At 39.5% G+C, this 12,661-nt stretch overlaps 1 protein-coding gene across 4 annotated transcripts; it reads right to left on the minus strand.

The window, feature by feature from the left end:
* Window positions 1-199: 199 nt before the first annotated feature.
* On the minus strand, window positions 200-7,665 carry LOC110053245 (uncharacterized). Of its 4 annotated transcripts, none has more exons than XM_089275615.1 (3): window positions 7,312-7,665; window positions 5,587-6,762; window positions 200-4,659 (listed from the first exon to the last, which is right to left on the minus strand). In XM_089275615.1, exons 1-3 carry the CDS (start codon window positions 7,409-7,411, stop codon window positions 4,094-4,096), a joined length of 1,842 nt encoding a protein of 613 aa, XP_089131741.1. In that variant the 5' UTR covers window positions 7,412-7,665; the 3' UTR covers window positions 200-4,093. The 4 variants fall into 4 exon arrangements, with proteins under 4 accessions (XP_089131741.1, XP_089131740.1, XP_020615114.1 ...); XM_089275614.1 differs by having other exon boundaries at window positions 5,587-6,783; XM_020759455.2 differs by having other exon boundaries at window positions 200-4,614; window positions 7,312-7,662.
* Between the last annotated feature and the right edge of the window lie 4,996 nt (window positions 7,666-12,661).

Below are 12,661 nucleotides of genomic sequence, written 5' to 3' on the forward strand. Positions count from 1 at the left end.
ACTTTGATTTTGTTTCTGACTAACCTGACCCAATTTAAACTTTTTGCATGACTACTAAAATGTAAAGAGGTTTTCAAAATATCCCTGTGCATCTCAGACAGCTGGGTAGGGATGTTCAGATTTCAATACTACCAAGAGTTTCCATCCCTTGATAACTGCCGAGGAGATTAAACTACAAGCCAGGATGGACTTCATGTAATACTGGTTTACATAAAAAATTTATTGTAAAAAGCGACATTTTACATGATTCAGCAGCATTTCTATTAACTTATTTTACTTTAATTTTACGTAGCTTACAATTCAAACTTTTGAAATACAGGAGAAAAATGACTAATACTATGAACAAGAGATTTTCTCTAATCTGGATCTTTGTTACTAAGCAACAAAATTTTAAATGAAATAAATATGCTCAAGCTTACAATTTCCATTGCAGAGCACCTTGATAAAAAGAACTTCCAACCACTTGTTTATAACTAGTTCTATTATTAGAGTACCAATTTTCGTGAGAATTATAATTGTATACTCAAGGCATTTACTGTGCCATCTATTTTTGAAATTATACTTCTACAAGTCAGAATTAACACATCTGCATTAACTGGCTGCTTATTACAGTGCCTTGTATTATCCATTATTCTCTCTGTTATACTCTTAGGAGTTACCAAGCACTTAATGACTGACCCCAAGGGAAACAGTGAGTTTTGGTTTGTTCATTGAGGGTGTTGGGGAAATGAAACTCACTGTTTCCTGTGGGAACAGTCATTCAGTGGTTTGCTATACCTCCCAACTCAAAACTAGAACAAACCACAAAACATTTGCTTCATGCCAGCTGGCACACAAATTTGCCACGGTTTCAAGGTGTATGACCTGATCACGTGTGAGTTGAAAGTTCAAGTTATTGCTTCCATGGTGAGTTAGTGAGCTTTAACCCATGACACATGACATTTTCTCCTACAATCAGAAAATGCAGTTAAGTTGGGAGGTACAACAAACCTATTACTGCTTGCATTAATTGAAGACAATGACATTAACACAGCTATATTTTGCAATGTTAAATTGTGATGATTGCATAATAATTATAAGATCAACAAAATCAATAATGAATAAATTGAGATCAACACAACTAAATTTTGCAATGTGCAGTTCCAGAAAACATTCATACTGTCCCCACAGAAGGGATTGGAATTTCCTGGGGGTGGGGGACCACCACTGAACTTACTAGTTAAACATACAGTATTAAGTAACGCAGGTATCCTTTGGTTACCCTTTGTCCATTGGTTCTACCACAAGAAATAAACAAAAATAAAACCCACTCTTTTAAGGGTTAGGCTTCCTAAAAGCCTGTTCCAGATTCTTATAACCAGACTCAGTCTTAGTTGACAAGTCTCAAGGGCAGACCTGGGCTAGTCTAGACTTAGTTGTTCAACAGCAACAACAAGGTTTATTTGTGCTGTAAAAAAACTAATTAAAAGCAATTAATTATATAATATTAATTAATAATACATTTTGCAGCAGGTCACCCAAAATAACTATGAGGCTAAACTACTTGGATGACCACCATTTATTGATTAAAAATAAAGAAACTAGTAATACAGAACACTGGATAAAATGTGTGGCTTATCAGGTACACTCAAACATGTACAAATGATATTCATCTGTTTCGTCCATAAGGTACTGTGAGGTTGAGCTTGCTTTGAACAATGGTAGACAACAGTGCAAAATGTAAAGCTGGTAAAAAAAATTTAATATGCAGTCCCTGAATTGATCTTATGTACAAGTCCAAATTGTTCAGTTATCAAGCTTACAGAAATCTGATCTGTGTGTACCAAATTTGCCACCATCTTGCATTGTATATGCAGTGAACAAAGAGCTATATTTTATCTAATTTATTAAGCGATGCTTCGACTAAGTGTAGTTCTTTTGTTTAAACAAGACATTCTACAATCCAAATCATGATTGGTTCCCACACTGGATCTGATTTCAGTCTTTACACTTACACATACCAGTAACTTAAACGTTGCATTCACATATTACGACCTATCCACGCTTTAAGCCAGATCGACACCCACAAGCATCCTGTGGATGACCCGTCTCTTTAGCAAAAAACTTCCTTTTTCATGTTGCTGTACTTTAATTGTTGGCTTGAGCTCACCCCATAGCAAATTTTGGACACAAACTTTATATTTCAAATTTGGCCAAAGGTCTTCCTTGTCACCAATTAAGGCTGATTCATTACATGCCGAAGGTCACCCACATCACTCACTCTATTAAGAACATTTTGATGATAACTCGTATTTACACAGTATAATATTATTTAGATAACACTCAGTATGTTGTATTGGAAATCTTGGAATCTGATTGGTTCTACCATAAATCTATTTGCTGACAGAGCATTACTGTATACCCATGCTCTTGAATAGGAAACTTTAGCTAATAAATCCTTGGTTTTTGACATTAATCCATCAGAGTATTTGCACTCCTTAACTCTGCTAGGCCTCATTCGAGTGCAGGTTTTTGTTGAGGTTTGATGGTCGAGGGTAAAATGTCGAGGGTTGAGGGGAAAATGTTGAGGGTCCAAGCAATATTTAAAAAGTTGATGTTACTAAATAATATTTTTAATGTTTTTAGTATTAAATAGATGTATAATGCTAGTTCGCGTGGTTCCTTTCTTCAGCTCTTTCTCGCCTTGTGTATGTTGGGAAATAATAATAATAATAATTAATAATAATAATAATAATTGTCGCGGCTAATTGCCATCGCAAAGTACAGCAACGACGCAGCTCAACAAGGTCGAACTGAAAGCATACATACATTGGTGCCTCTGGCAGCCGCTATACGGTCCATGTGTGACCTTGGAGCACAGCTTACAGCCAGCTGGAATCAGCTGTATGTTGGTTTTTGCTGAGGGGGGAAAACCGGAGAACCCGGAGAAAAACCGTCGAAGCAGAGAAGAGAACCAACACAAACTCAACCCACTTAAAGGATTTTTGAAAGTGATGGAAGTCTTACCAACGACATCTACAGTTTCTAGACATAGAATATATTTCAGCTTATATGTACAGTTACATCACATAACTAATCGCTCTGTAGCATGGGATGGTACATAATAATTTGCAATTACTGAACAGTTGAAAGATGATTTGCCCCTTTTAGTTTGACAATTTCTTCATTCTAGGAAGATTCACACACTATTTAATCGGCAATATGTTAGACTACAAGTAGTCCATCTTGCGCTTACCGGCCGAGTATCTAGTGTTTTGGAGACATTTACCAGGTGCTGGTATCTAGACACAATGCTGAAGAGAGGAACTGCACAATTTAGCATTATATATTATTATGTTTTTTTTAAATATTAAAACCATTAGTAATATTAGTAATATTAACTTTTTCAAATACATTACCTGGAGCCTTAACATTTTACCCCCGACCCTGAACATTTTTTCCCTTGACCCTTGACATTTTACCCTTGACTCTCGACCCTCAACAAAAACCTACACTTGCCTTATTCAAGACTATTTGCTCAATGAAAAACTCAGGCTCATAGCCAGTCCGATTGATGACAGGTATAGCAAGTATGGCTAATGCCTCTAAGTAGCTATGGTTACCATAAGCAATATGAGCTTGTGGAATTATTGCAAGCCTGAATAAGTGTGCATGCACAGATGATCAATATTGAATATTGTTTGACATGGCATGCACATACTTGCTCTCTAAAATAGAACTAAGTACTACATAGGTCATGATTTCATCGCAAACCAATGGTCAGGATTGTATCATGTTAGAATTTTCACTTTTTCTTTGACAACCTTTTGCAATCATAATACCAGTGTACAAGTACCAAGCAGTGAAACTTACAAGTACAGTACCGATCAGAAGAAACCTAACAGGAAACGCGTTTGTGAACGGGAACGGAATGGATACAGAACAGGTATGAGAATGGGAACAGAACGGATACAGAACGGGAACGGGAACGCGTGTGGAACGGAAACAGAAAGCGTTCGGTCAAGCATACCCTGTTAGGTTTCTTCCGATCGGTACTGTATGCACTGATCATGTAGCTATTACATCTAGGGTATTTCAGTCTGACCCTTTATGTTCAGTCTGAACTCCCATTGACCCAGTCTTCAAGAATTGCTACCACATCCATTCTCCCCAGATCCTCACCCTTTAACAATTCAATCAGGTTTCCTACTGTTGCTTCACTCGATGAAGACCAGTTTTGCAAGATGACATCAGTGGGATTTGTCACCTGTTCAATGGCACGTATAAAATCTCTGTCGAATCCAACTTTCTCTGCCAGCATTCTGAAGTCATCAAATTTCAAATCTCGCTTGACATTCAACATCATGCACAATTGGGCATGCAATTTCAGCGGTAACTTTGCTAGCATAGTTGAAAGCCTTCTGTTCACTTGCCTGCTGTTTTGTGTTGCACCCCGGTCCACCACATCACCTCCAATGGGATACAAGCTAGTTTCTTCAATACCTGTCTTGAGGTCTTCAAGATGTCTTCCAGTAGATCTTCCATCCACATTATCAGGATTTAGGTTCATAGACTGAACTCTGTTTTCAGCTTCATCAATGTCAGATTCCAACTCCACAGCTTCCTTTCTGTACTCTACAACACAAAAAAGATTGCTGTTCACAGATGTACCTTTCGTGACTGTTTCAAATGGATGATCAATTAAGCTGGGATTGGTGGTACATCTGACTGGTGTAAACACTACAAGTGAATTTTAAATCTCGGCAGGAATTCTTTTTTTCTAATCGTTCATTCACCCATTAGCTTGTCTAGCTAGTGATGTAATCATTTAAGTTTAACTCCTCCACTACAATGCGCAAATAACCTGGTTAGTACATGTACATTTTCATGCAATACTACATGTACAAAATCAAAAAACAGTGGTTATCCCCCCAGTCCCCTCCAGCAATTAAGTTTTGGGTAACACAAGAATTATTGAATGTGTACATTGATTTCTGACCAAAACAACATTGAATGGGGGCGAGGGAGGGGCAATTTGGATGTGGTTTGATACATCATAGTATCATGTGCAAATAAAACATTAATTTGAGAAAACTGTTTCAATGGCTTTGTCCAGGGTGGTAACTTTATCCTCAGACCAGATAAGATTCTTTAAAATTAATTTGTTTCATGCAATTCAACAACAGTGCTAAATTCACTGATGGAAAAATTAATGAAGAAGAACAGTTTTTACAATAACTGCAGAAATTATTGTATGCTCATTGGCTAGTTTTCATTGTCAGTAAACAGACAGACACATGAATTTATAATTAATGTGATGTAGTAAGAGCAAACAATTTGACAATTTGTTATTGTAAAAAAACAAATCAATGTCAGTTTTTCATGCATCTGTCCAGTTATTGACAAATAATTTTATCATAACATTGTCAAAGTAGTCTGCAGCTCCACTTGGCTATCGCCTCCTAGATCCATAGTTTACTTTGATAATGTTATGACAAAATTCATGATCACTAACAGGACAGATGTATAAAAAACTGAGTTCAATTTGTTAAATTTAATATGAAATAACTACAATAATTATAAAACATGAAATTGATTTAAACATACCAGATTTGGCTGGAACCATTCTAAACATTGTCTCCACCAATTGGTCACACTGGGTTTCCCAGCTGAAATGATTCCTGTACTCATATCTGAGTTTTTCAGATTGCAACTTGCGTGCTTTAGGGTCCTTGGCTCTGACCTCCTTTATCTTGTCAGCCCAGACTTGAGGGTCGTCAGACTCCACAACGTGTTCTTTACCAGAGGGTAACTTCTTCAAGACCATACCAAGTCCACAATTTCCACTGACAAGAACAGGTAGGTCGGCAGAAATGGCACGGAGACCACTTATTCCAAAACCTTCTGTCCTTGAAGGCTTGATCAAAAGATCTACTTCACAAAGCAACCTGCGCCAATATTCAGTGTCGCCAGAGCTGGTTCTCATGGTCAGTTGATTCAAATTGATTCCCTCTTTGAGTAAGTCTTGCTTTAGCTGAGCTGCATTATCCTTTGGCTGTCCAACAAACAGAAGAAGGTAAGATGTATCCTGCACCAGTTTGATAGCTTTTGCAGCAATATCACATCCTTTGACTTTGAAATACTTAGTTGATCCACTGATCAACACACGGAACTTTTCACCTGCACCTCCTTCCATCTGACGCACACCAAGAAATTCTTCAGTGATTGCTGGTGTCAAGTCAATCACATTCTTATCTTTGCCACAGAAACGCAGGGCAGATTTGTAAGCTTCTGCTACTTTAGGACCAACTGCAATGACAAGATCAGCTCTTTCACACAATGTTGTCTGAAGTTCATGTTCAGATTCTTGGACAACCATACTTGAGGCTGATCTCTCTAGAAATTTCTCAAGTTCTTCACTAATCGTGTGAACAACATGAACCCACTTGCATTTCTTGGTCTCTCGAATGATTTGTGCTTGTCGACCGAGGTCACGTCCGTAAGCATGTATTATGAGAATATCAATATCAAGAGCATCAGGTGGATAAGCCAGAAGTTCAACTGGTGAGTAGCCAGAGATTTCTTTCGCATCAACAAGTTCAATGTTCAAATTCCTTGCATGTTCTTTCTGCTGTGTGGTGTACTTAGGAACAAATCCAACCAGTTTGACTCTACTGTCCTCAGCAAGTTTAGTCAGTAACTGCCCGTTTACTGCCTTGTTCCAGCCATCAGCATCAGACGCCAGTGTAACATTCAATATTGCTGAACACTGTGACAGTGATCCTGGCACTTTTCTAACTGAGCCTAAGTTGGTGTTAAGAATATTTAATAATCAATTTTGACAGTCATCCTAAAGGGTATAATACCTCAAATTGCTCCTTGAATTATGCTCATTTAGGGCTCATTTACAACTCTTATTTGGATACTTGGTATGTAAGATTACTTATAAATGCACTATCATATGCATTGACATCATAACCCAGGACTAAAATGAATCTAAATCTAAAAACGACGAGAAAATGTTACTACGAAGCAGCGATGAAGTTCTTTCTCTCTACAATGTACGCACTTCCGCATGCACTCGATGTGTAAAATACATGATTATTATCGATACTTCAGTCTTCCTTGATATTGTTTTATACTGGTAGTTTTTCGCATTTGCCGCAAAGTATTTATGAAGTGAATGACCAATAACTCAACGAAAGCACAGGGCAACGAACAAAATAAGCTAAGTAAGCACAGGCTGATTGTAAGTAAAATTCAGACACTATAATCCGAGCTCAAGAGAAGATCTGAGCTAAATAGCGCTTTGAGTTCAAATCAATAACTTACCATTGGAGTCTTTCTCATTTTCGCCTACCCTTGACTGTGATTTGAGGCCAAGTTTCCCTGAACTTTCGCTTTCACCATCTTCGGGAAAACGCGCCGCCATTTTTAACCTCGCCCCCCACGGTGCGTCTGCCGCTAGGAGGGGAAGGCAAAGGAGGGATGGGGACGGCGGGGAAGACGATACTCGAGCAGACGTAGATTGGGATTGGGAGGAGTAGTGCGGTGGCTTAGGGTGATTTTAAGGGTAGATCGTTACAGAGTGGAAGAAAGCATGAAATTTGGCACAAAGAATCTTGTTGGTATAAGAAACAAATTTAGCCTGGGTGCCACGTGATTCGATGATCGGGGGGGGGGGGGGGGAGACACGTCATTTCAATTCAATTCTCGATAAGCCTCACTATCATGAAAACGAGGCTGATAAATCAATCCATAGCTTTTTTGCTTTTGATCACCAAATTAAACCAAAATACGTCAACAGCTTGTAAATTAGGTTGTGTGGTTCGTTTAGATAGCCTTAACGTGTTTATGTCAAGTGAAAATAGCATGTTTCTTGCTTTTTCGCTCATGTTGAATGATCTGACTTCATAGCATGCAGTTGAGTTTGAAATGTTTTTTTTTTTAACATAGTTTTACTTTGGTTTTTCATGAAGCGAATGAGAAACTGAGGAAATGGAAAAATATACAATCGCTGCCACGTATGCAAACATATGCTTCTGATGCAAAGGATAATATACAACCGGTGCCAAGCGCGGGAAAATAGGCAAAAGGCGCCAAATACGGGAAACGCGAGTCCAGGAATTCAGTTGAGGACCAGTTTTGGTTTTATGTCGAGAGTGTGATCTGTAAACAACCTTTAATCATGGACTAACTTCGTTCAGGCAACACGAGGTAAGACAAACAGAATATTTGATTACCTGACGCTGCAATTTAAGCTTGAGATGGCCGGCGAAATGGATTAATTTTAACAGGCCAACTTTCTATTTATATTGACAAGAATGCTTGGTTTCTTAATTACTTTGGGTAGATAGTTATTTAATTGAGTGTGGGCCAGAATCAGTACAAGAATTTTGTGAGACAGTGATCGAAGATAGAACTGTATCGATTCATGATACCATCAAGAAAAATTCTGTGCCGCTGTTTAAACAACAAAAGCCCACGCCAAAAACAAAGACAAAGCAGCAAGTAAGTGCACTGAAAAGCGATTGCAACCTTTTCAGCCGTTTGTACATTGCCACCCAGCATCGAAGCGGAGACCTAGACGAATGCACGAAAACCAGCCCTACCCACCATCTCTCCGAGTTTGGAAAGCTAAGATTCGGGACTGAGAAGTTATACCTCTTGACATATGTTAAGCCTGCCAGTACAAAGCAGCCGGATCCACCTCCGCTCTACGATTGGAAGATCTTTGGTGGAGCAGCTGTTGTTCACGCCCTTCCATCCACAACTGTTTCCACCTTTGATAGCTATACTGAAAACGTCTTTTTCCCATTCATTCTGAATCGTCTCCAATCAAGTAAACGAGTGGACATTGTTTGGGATACGTATAAGGCGAACATTGTCAAGGATTCAACAAGAGAGAAGGGAGGTAAGGGTCAGAGAAGAAAGATAACAGGTGACACCAAGATTCCTCCAGACTGGAAAGCATTTTTTCAAGACAATACCAACAAGAAAGAACTCTTTGCCCTCCTGACAAGCAGAGTTTCAAACTTCCAGTTGCCCGAGAACAAGGAAGTAAACATCACCTCAGACGAATCTGTAGTCTCAAGCAGAGGTTCTACTGATAAACAGAGATGTGACCACGAGGAAGCCGACACAAGAATTGGTTTACATGTTCAACACGCACTGAACAAATAATTTATGAATTAGTCTACGTTCTTTTTTGCGTGTTTATGGACCTCGACTCCGTCTCGGTCCATAAACACGCAAAAAAAGAACTTGGCCAATATCCAGCCATCTTGACCTCATACATGGTCAATAACCCATATATATAGAAAAGGCAAACCCTGAGTGACCTGAAAAAGTTCAAGCTCATATAATACGTCAGGCCCGGTTTAAACGTCGCATTTTACATGCACCGAATCTAATTGCTGTATTAACTGCATGTAAAATGCGACGTTTAAATCAATTAAATGCGACATATTTCAATTAAACCCGAGTTCAGTCGAATATTCGACTGATCCAGCCGAATATACGACTGAAGTTCGACAGTTGATTGAAACGCCGCATTTTATGTGTGCCGAATCTAATTCATAAATTATGTTAAATTATATTTTACCCATAACTCCACAGTTTTGTGCTGCACGGCATGCGCACAACAAGCTGAAGGGAATTTTTGGCGGCAGTTGCAGCATGTATCATGTAGAAGGAAGGCTGTTGAAGACACCAGCATGTGTGGTTCTTGCTTCGCTCCGATCGTGTAATGTAGTTATGCAAAACCAATTAAGCTTAAGTTTCGGCCTTCAAGAAAAAAACCGCTAGTAGTGTGTGCGGTGGTTCTTACTCCTCCTCAGCAAAGCTATGTAGAAGATGGAGAACGAAATCTGTGAACTTGAATTTGATCAGGAAAGTGAAACAACAATCAGAATTTAAGAGGTAATGCACTGCCATCTGCATTATAAATCGCCCCATTCTGTTTGCTTGAATGGCCTTGAAAGGTTTGAATGATCTTAACGCAAAATGTGCTCCTTATCATTGTCAGCCGCATTCAGGTGGGAAACTTGGTGCGGTGTCAGCTGGGAATGAACACGTCGCTCGCGCTCAGCAATTTTATTCGGCAAAAAAATGCGACGTTTAAATCAAATCAGCCGAACTTGTTCATTCGAGTCGACTAAAATTAGTATTTGATTCGGCGCATGTAAAATGTGACGTTTAAACCGGGCCTCAGACTCCTGAAATATGTTCGATACTAGGGCTGTGCTTCTTTCTCCCAGGCCTTCACGGTCAATCCATGATGTCTGAACTGTACAATACATGTATTTTGTTCCTTGCTCGTGAGCGTCTACGTACTGTAGACTGATGATAGCTGGCGCGTTCATCCGGGCTCAGTTCCAAAGCCACACAGTGTGTGTCGGCCGGACCGCTTACAACTTTCCAATGTTTGTCCGGTAGGCAGTCCGGTAATATATAAAACAACACAGATTTGGCACACAGATTTGGCTTGAAGTCATTATTTTGAAGAAAATGAACATCTATGCCGTGATTTATCGACAAAGAAAGGTCCCGACTATATTTTAGGAGAAAAGATGTATCCAAAATAACATTTCAGCATGTGAAAACACAGAAGGGCCGCAGCCAGGATGAATCATGGTAAAATATTAAGACAGACGAAAAGCTTGTGTTTTTTATATACTTTAAGCCAGAGAACGTTTTTATGTTTAACCATTTTTACTTGCAACACATACTGTTAAAACTAATAAAACAACTGAAGAAGAAGACTGCCTGCATCGTAGGCCAGATGAAACAAAAAACACCATTTTACCTCCAATAGTGCGCAAATTCCGCTTTCAATATTTTTCCCGCTTGGGGCGCAGCCTGAATTTCTGTTGTCTTCTCTATTCGCTTTCTTTGAAGTAGGCGAACAGAAAAGATGGCTAAAATTCCAAAGAAATACTTTGGCGCACGGATATGCCAATTTGTTGGGATGGACAAGAATAGTGCCAGGGGTCATAAAGTGTTCTCCCTCTTCAATCCACAAAAAATATAAATATCTTGGTTGAGCTCCATCTGAATTTGTTTCTTCAGACGTTAAACATGAAGACTTGCTAAAAGTCCTTTCTAATAAGTCTTCCCTGGCCTGTTGGTTTCGCTTCGCTCGTGGGAGATGAATGAACGAAGGATTAAGCAAAGGTCGGCTTGAGGCAAGACTATAAAACAGGTGAACGTTGTTGATCATGCATCTGGAACAACTTATTTATTATACGTGCTTTATACCGTAAATCCTCGAAGTAGCGCCTCCCATAAAATAAGCGCCCCTTCGAATAGGCGCCTCTCCTATTGGCCAAAATTTGAACTAAGCGCCTCCCCTTCCCCTGTTTTGAGAAAGAGTACTGAGGCAAAAAAGGATGTATAGTTTTGGTCGTGTTAAATCACAAGCACTTGGTTATTGACTCATTCAAGCACTGCGAATTGAACGTCGCTATGGATGGTAGTGAAGATTTGCTGATTCATTGCCTAAAGCCCAACTAATCTTGTGCAGCCGGCCTAGATCTACTTAAGGGGGTTATATTACGTAATTTTTCAAGAGAAGAAAGGATCCTTCTGACACTTCTGATCATATTTGACCACGATTTGGGAAATGTTTAATAAGCGACCCTCGATTAAGTGCCTCCCTCAATTAAGCGCCACTCGCCTTCTCCTAAATTTGAAATGTGCGCCCCGGGTGCTAATTTATGGAATAACGTTATTCAGATGATTTTCGTACGCACGTTTCTGTCAATCAAAAGACTCCGGCCCAGAATTACTTGCACAAGTTGTGTTAGGTGCTCGCAGACAGATGTAGATTTGGTACGCTCATTATTTACCAAAAACTTTTATTAAAAGTACCGACTAAGCCGGCTTGTTATGGTTTTATCGTTATTAGATTTAAATGTTGCCTAAATTATTTGTCTTACAAGAAGTTAGCCGTTTCGTGTTATTGCGTTTCTCCAACCTCTTTGGCTTAGGTTGTACTCGCGCAGAGTTAGGACCGTCAGGTCGGTATCATTTATTTTTCGACTTTAACTTTTACTCAGAGGTTGTGTGCATCTTGATGACTTCAACAAAGGAAATGAAAACTAACGAGAATCAAAATTATTACTAACGAGTGTGACTTCCACAGGAAGGTTTAACAATGCAAACGCACTGACCACTGAGAAACTCAATTGGAGGGTCCAACATATAGGTTTGGCAGGGTGGAGGAAGAGAATAAAACTGCGTGATGGCAGGATTTTAATGGCGAAGTGCGGGTTAGAAATACTTTGGCGGGAGTGGGCTTTGCTCATCTTGACAGGTAAGATGCGGGAGAGTTCTAAATTTGACGGGGGAATGAGGGATGAAAATCAGAAAAATCTCTCGTTACCGGAAAGTTAAGCGAAGAACTACGACTCTAACCAGGTGGATCGGGATAAACATCCTGACTGGCGCGGGATGGTGGAATTAAACTGAAACAGTGGCCCGATACGTGATTGAAAAAGTCGATGTTGGACCCTCCTTTAGCGGTTTGTGTTAACACGTGTACTTAAAACAGGGAACGGTGAAAGGCAAAAATTCCGACAAACTAGACACCGACTGTTGAGGACCGTTACGTCAACATGTTTTATGGAAAGTATACAGTAACTGTCACGGAAAGTCCATTCGAAATCCAAGGTACAGTGAC

Source organism: Orbicella faveolata, unplaced genomic scaffold (genome assembly GCF_042242905.1).
Source record: "Orbicella faveolata isolate gen_17 unplaced genomic scaffold, um_ofav_v1 contig_37, whole genome shotgun sequence".
NCBI lineage: Eukaryota > Metazoa > Cnidaria > Anthozoa > Scleractinia > Merulinidae > Orbicella > Orbicella faveolata.

What these genes read in the sequence shown, in the direction of transcription:
- LOC110053245 (XM_089275614.1), bottom strand. Translation starts at nt 7,411, where the DNA reads ATGGCGGCGCGTTTTCCCGAAGATGGTGAAAGCGAAAGTTCAGGGAAA. An exon ending in AAATGAGAAAGACTCCAATG is followed by an intron (nt 6,784 to 7,311) that starts GTAAGTTATTGA and finishes ACACCAACTTAG; the next exon opens with GCTCAGTTAGAAAAGTGCCA. An exon ending in AATGGTTCCAGCCAAATCTG is followed by an intron (nt 4,660 to 5,586) that starts GTATGTTTAAAT and finishes CATTTGAAACAG; the next exon opens with TCACGAAAGGTACATCTGTG.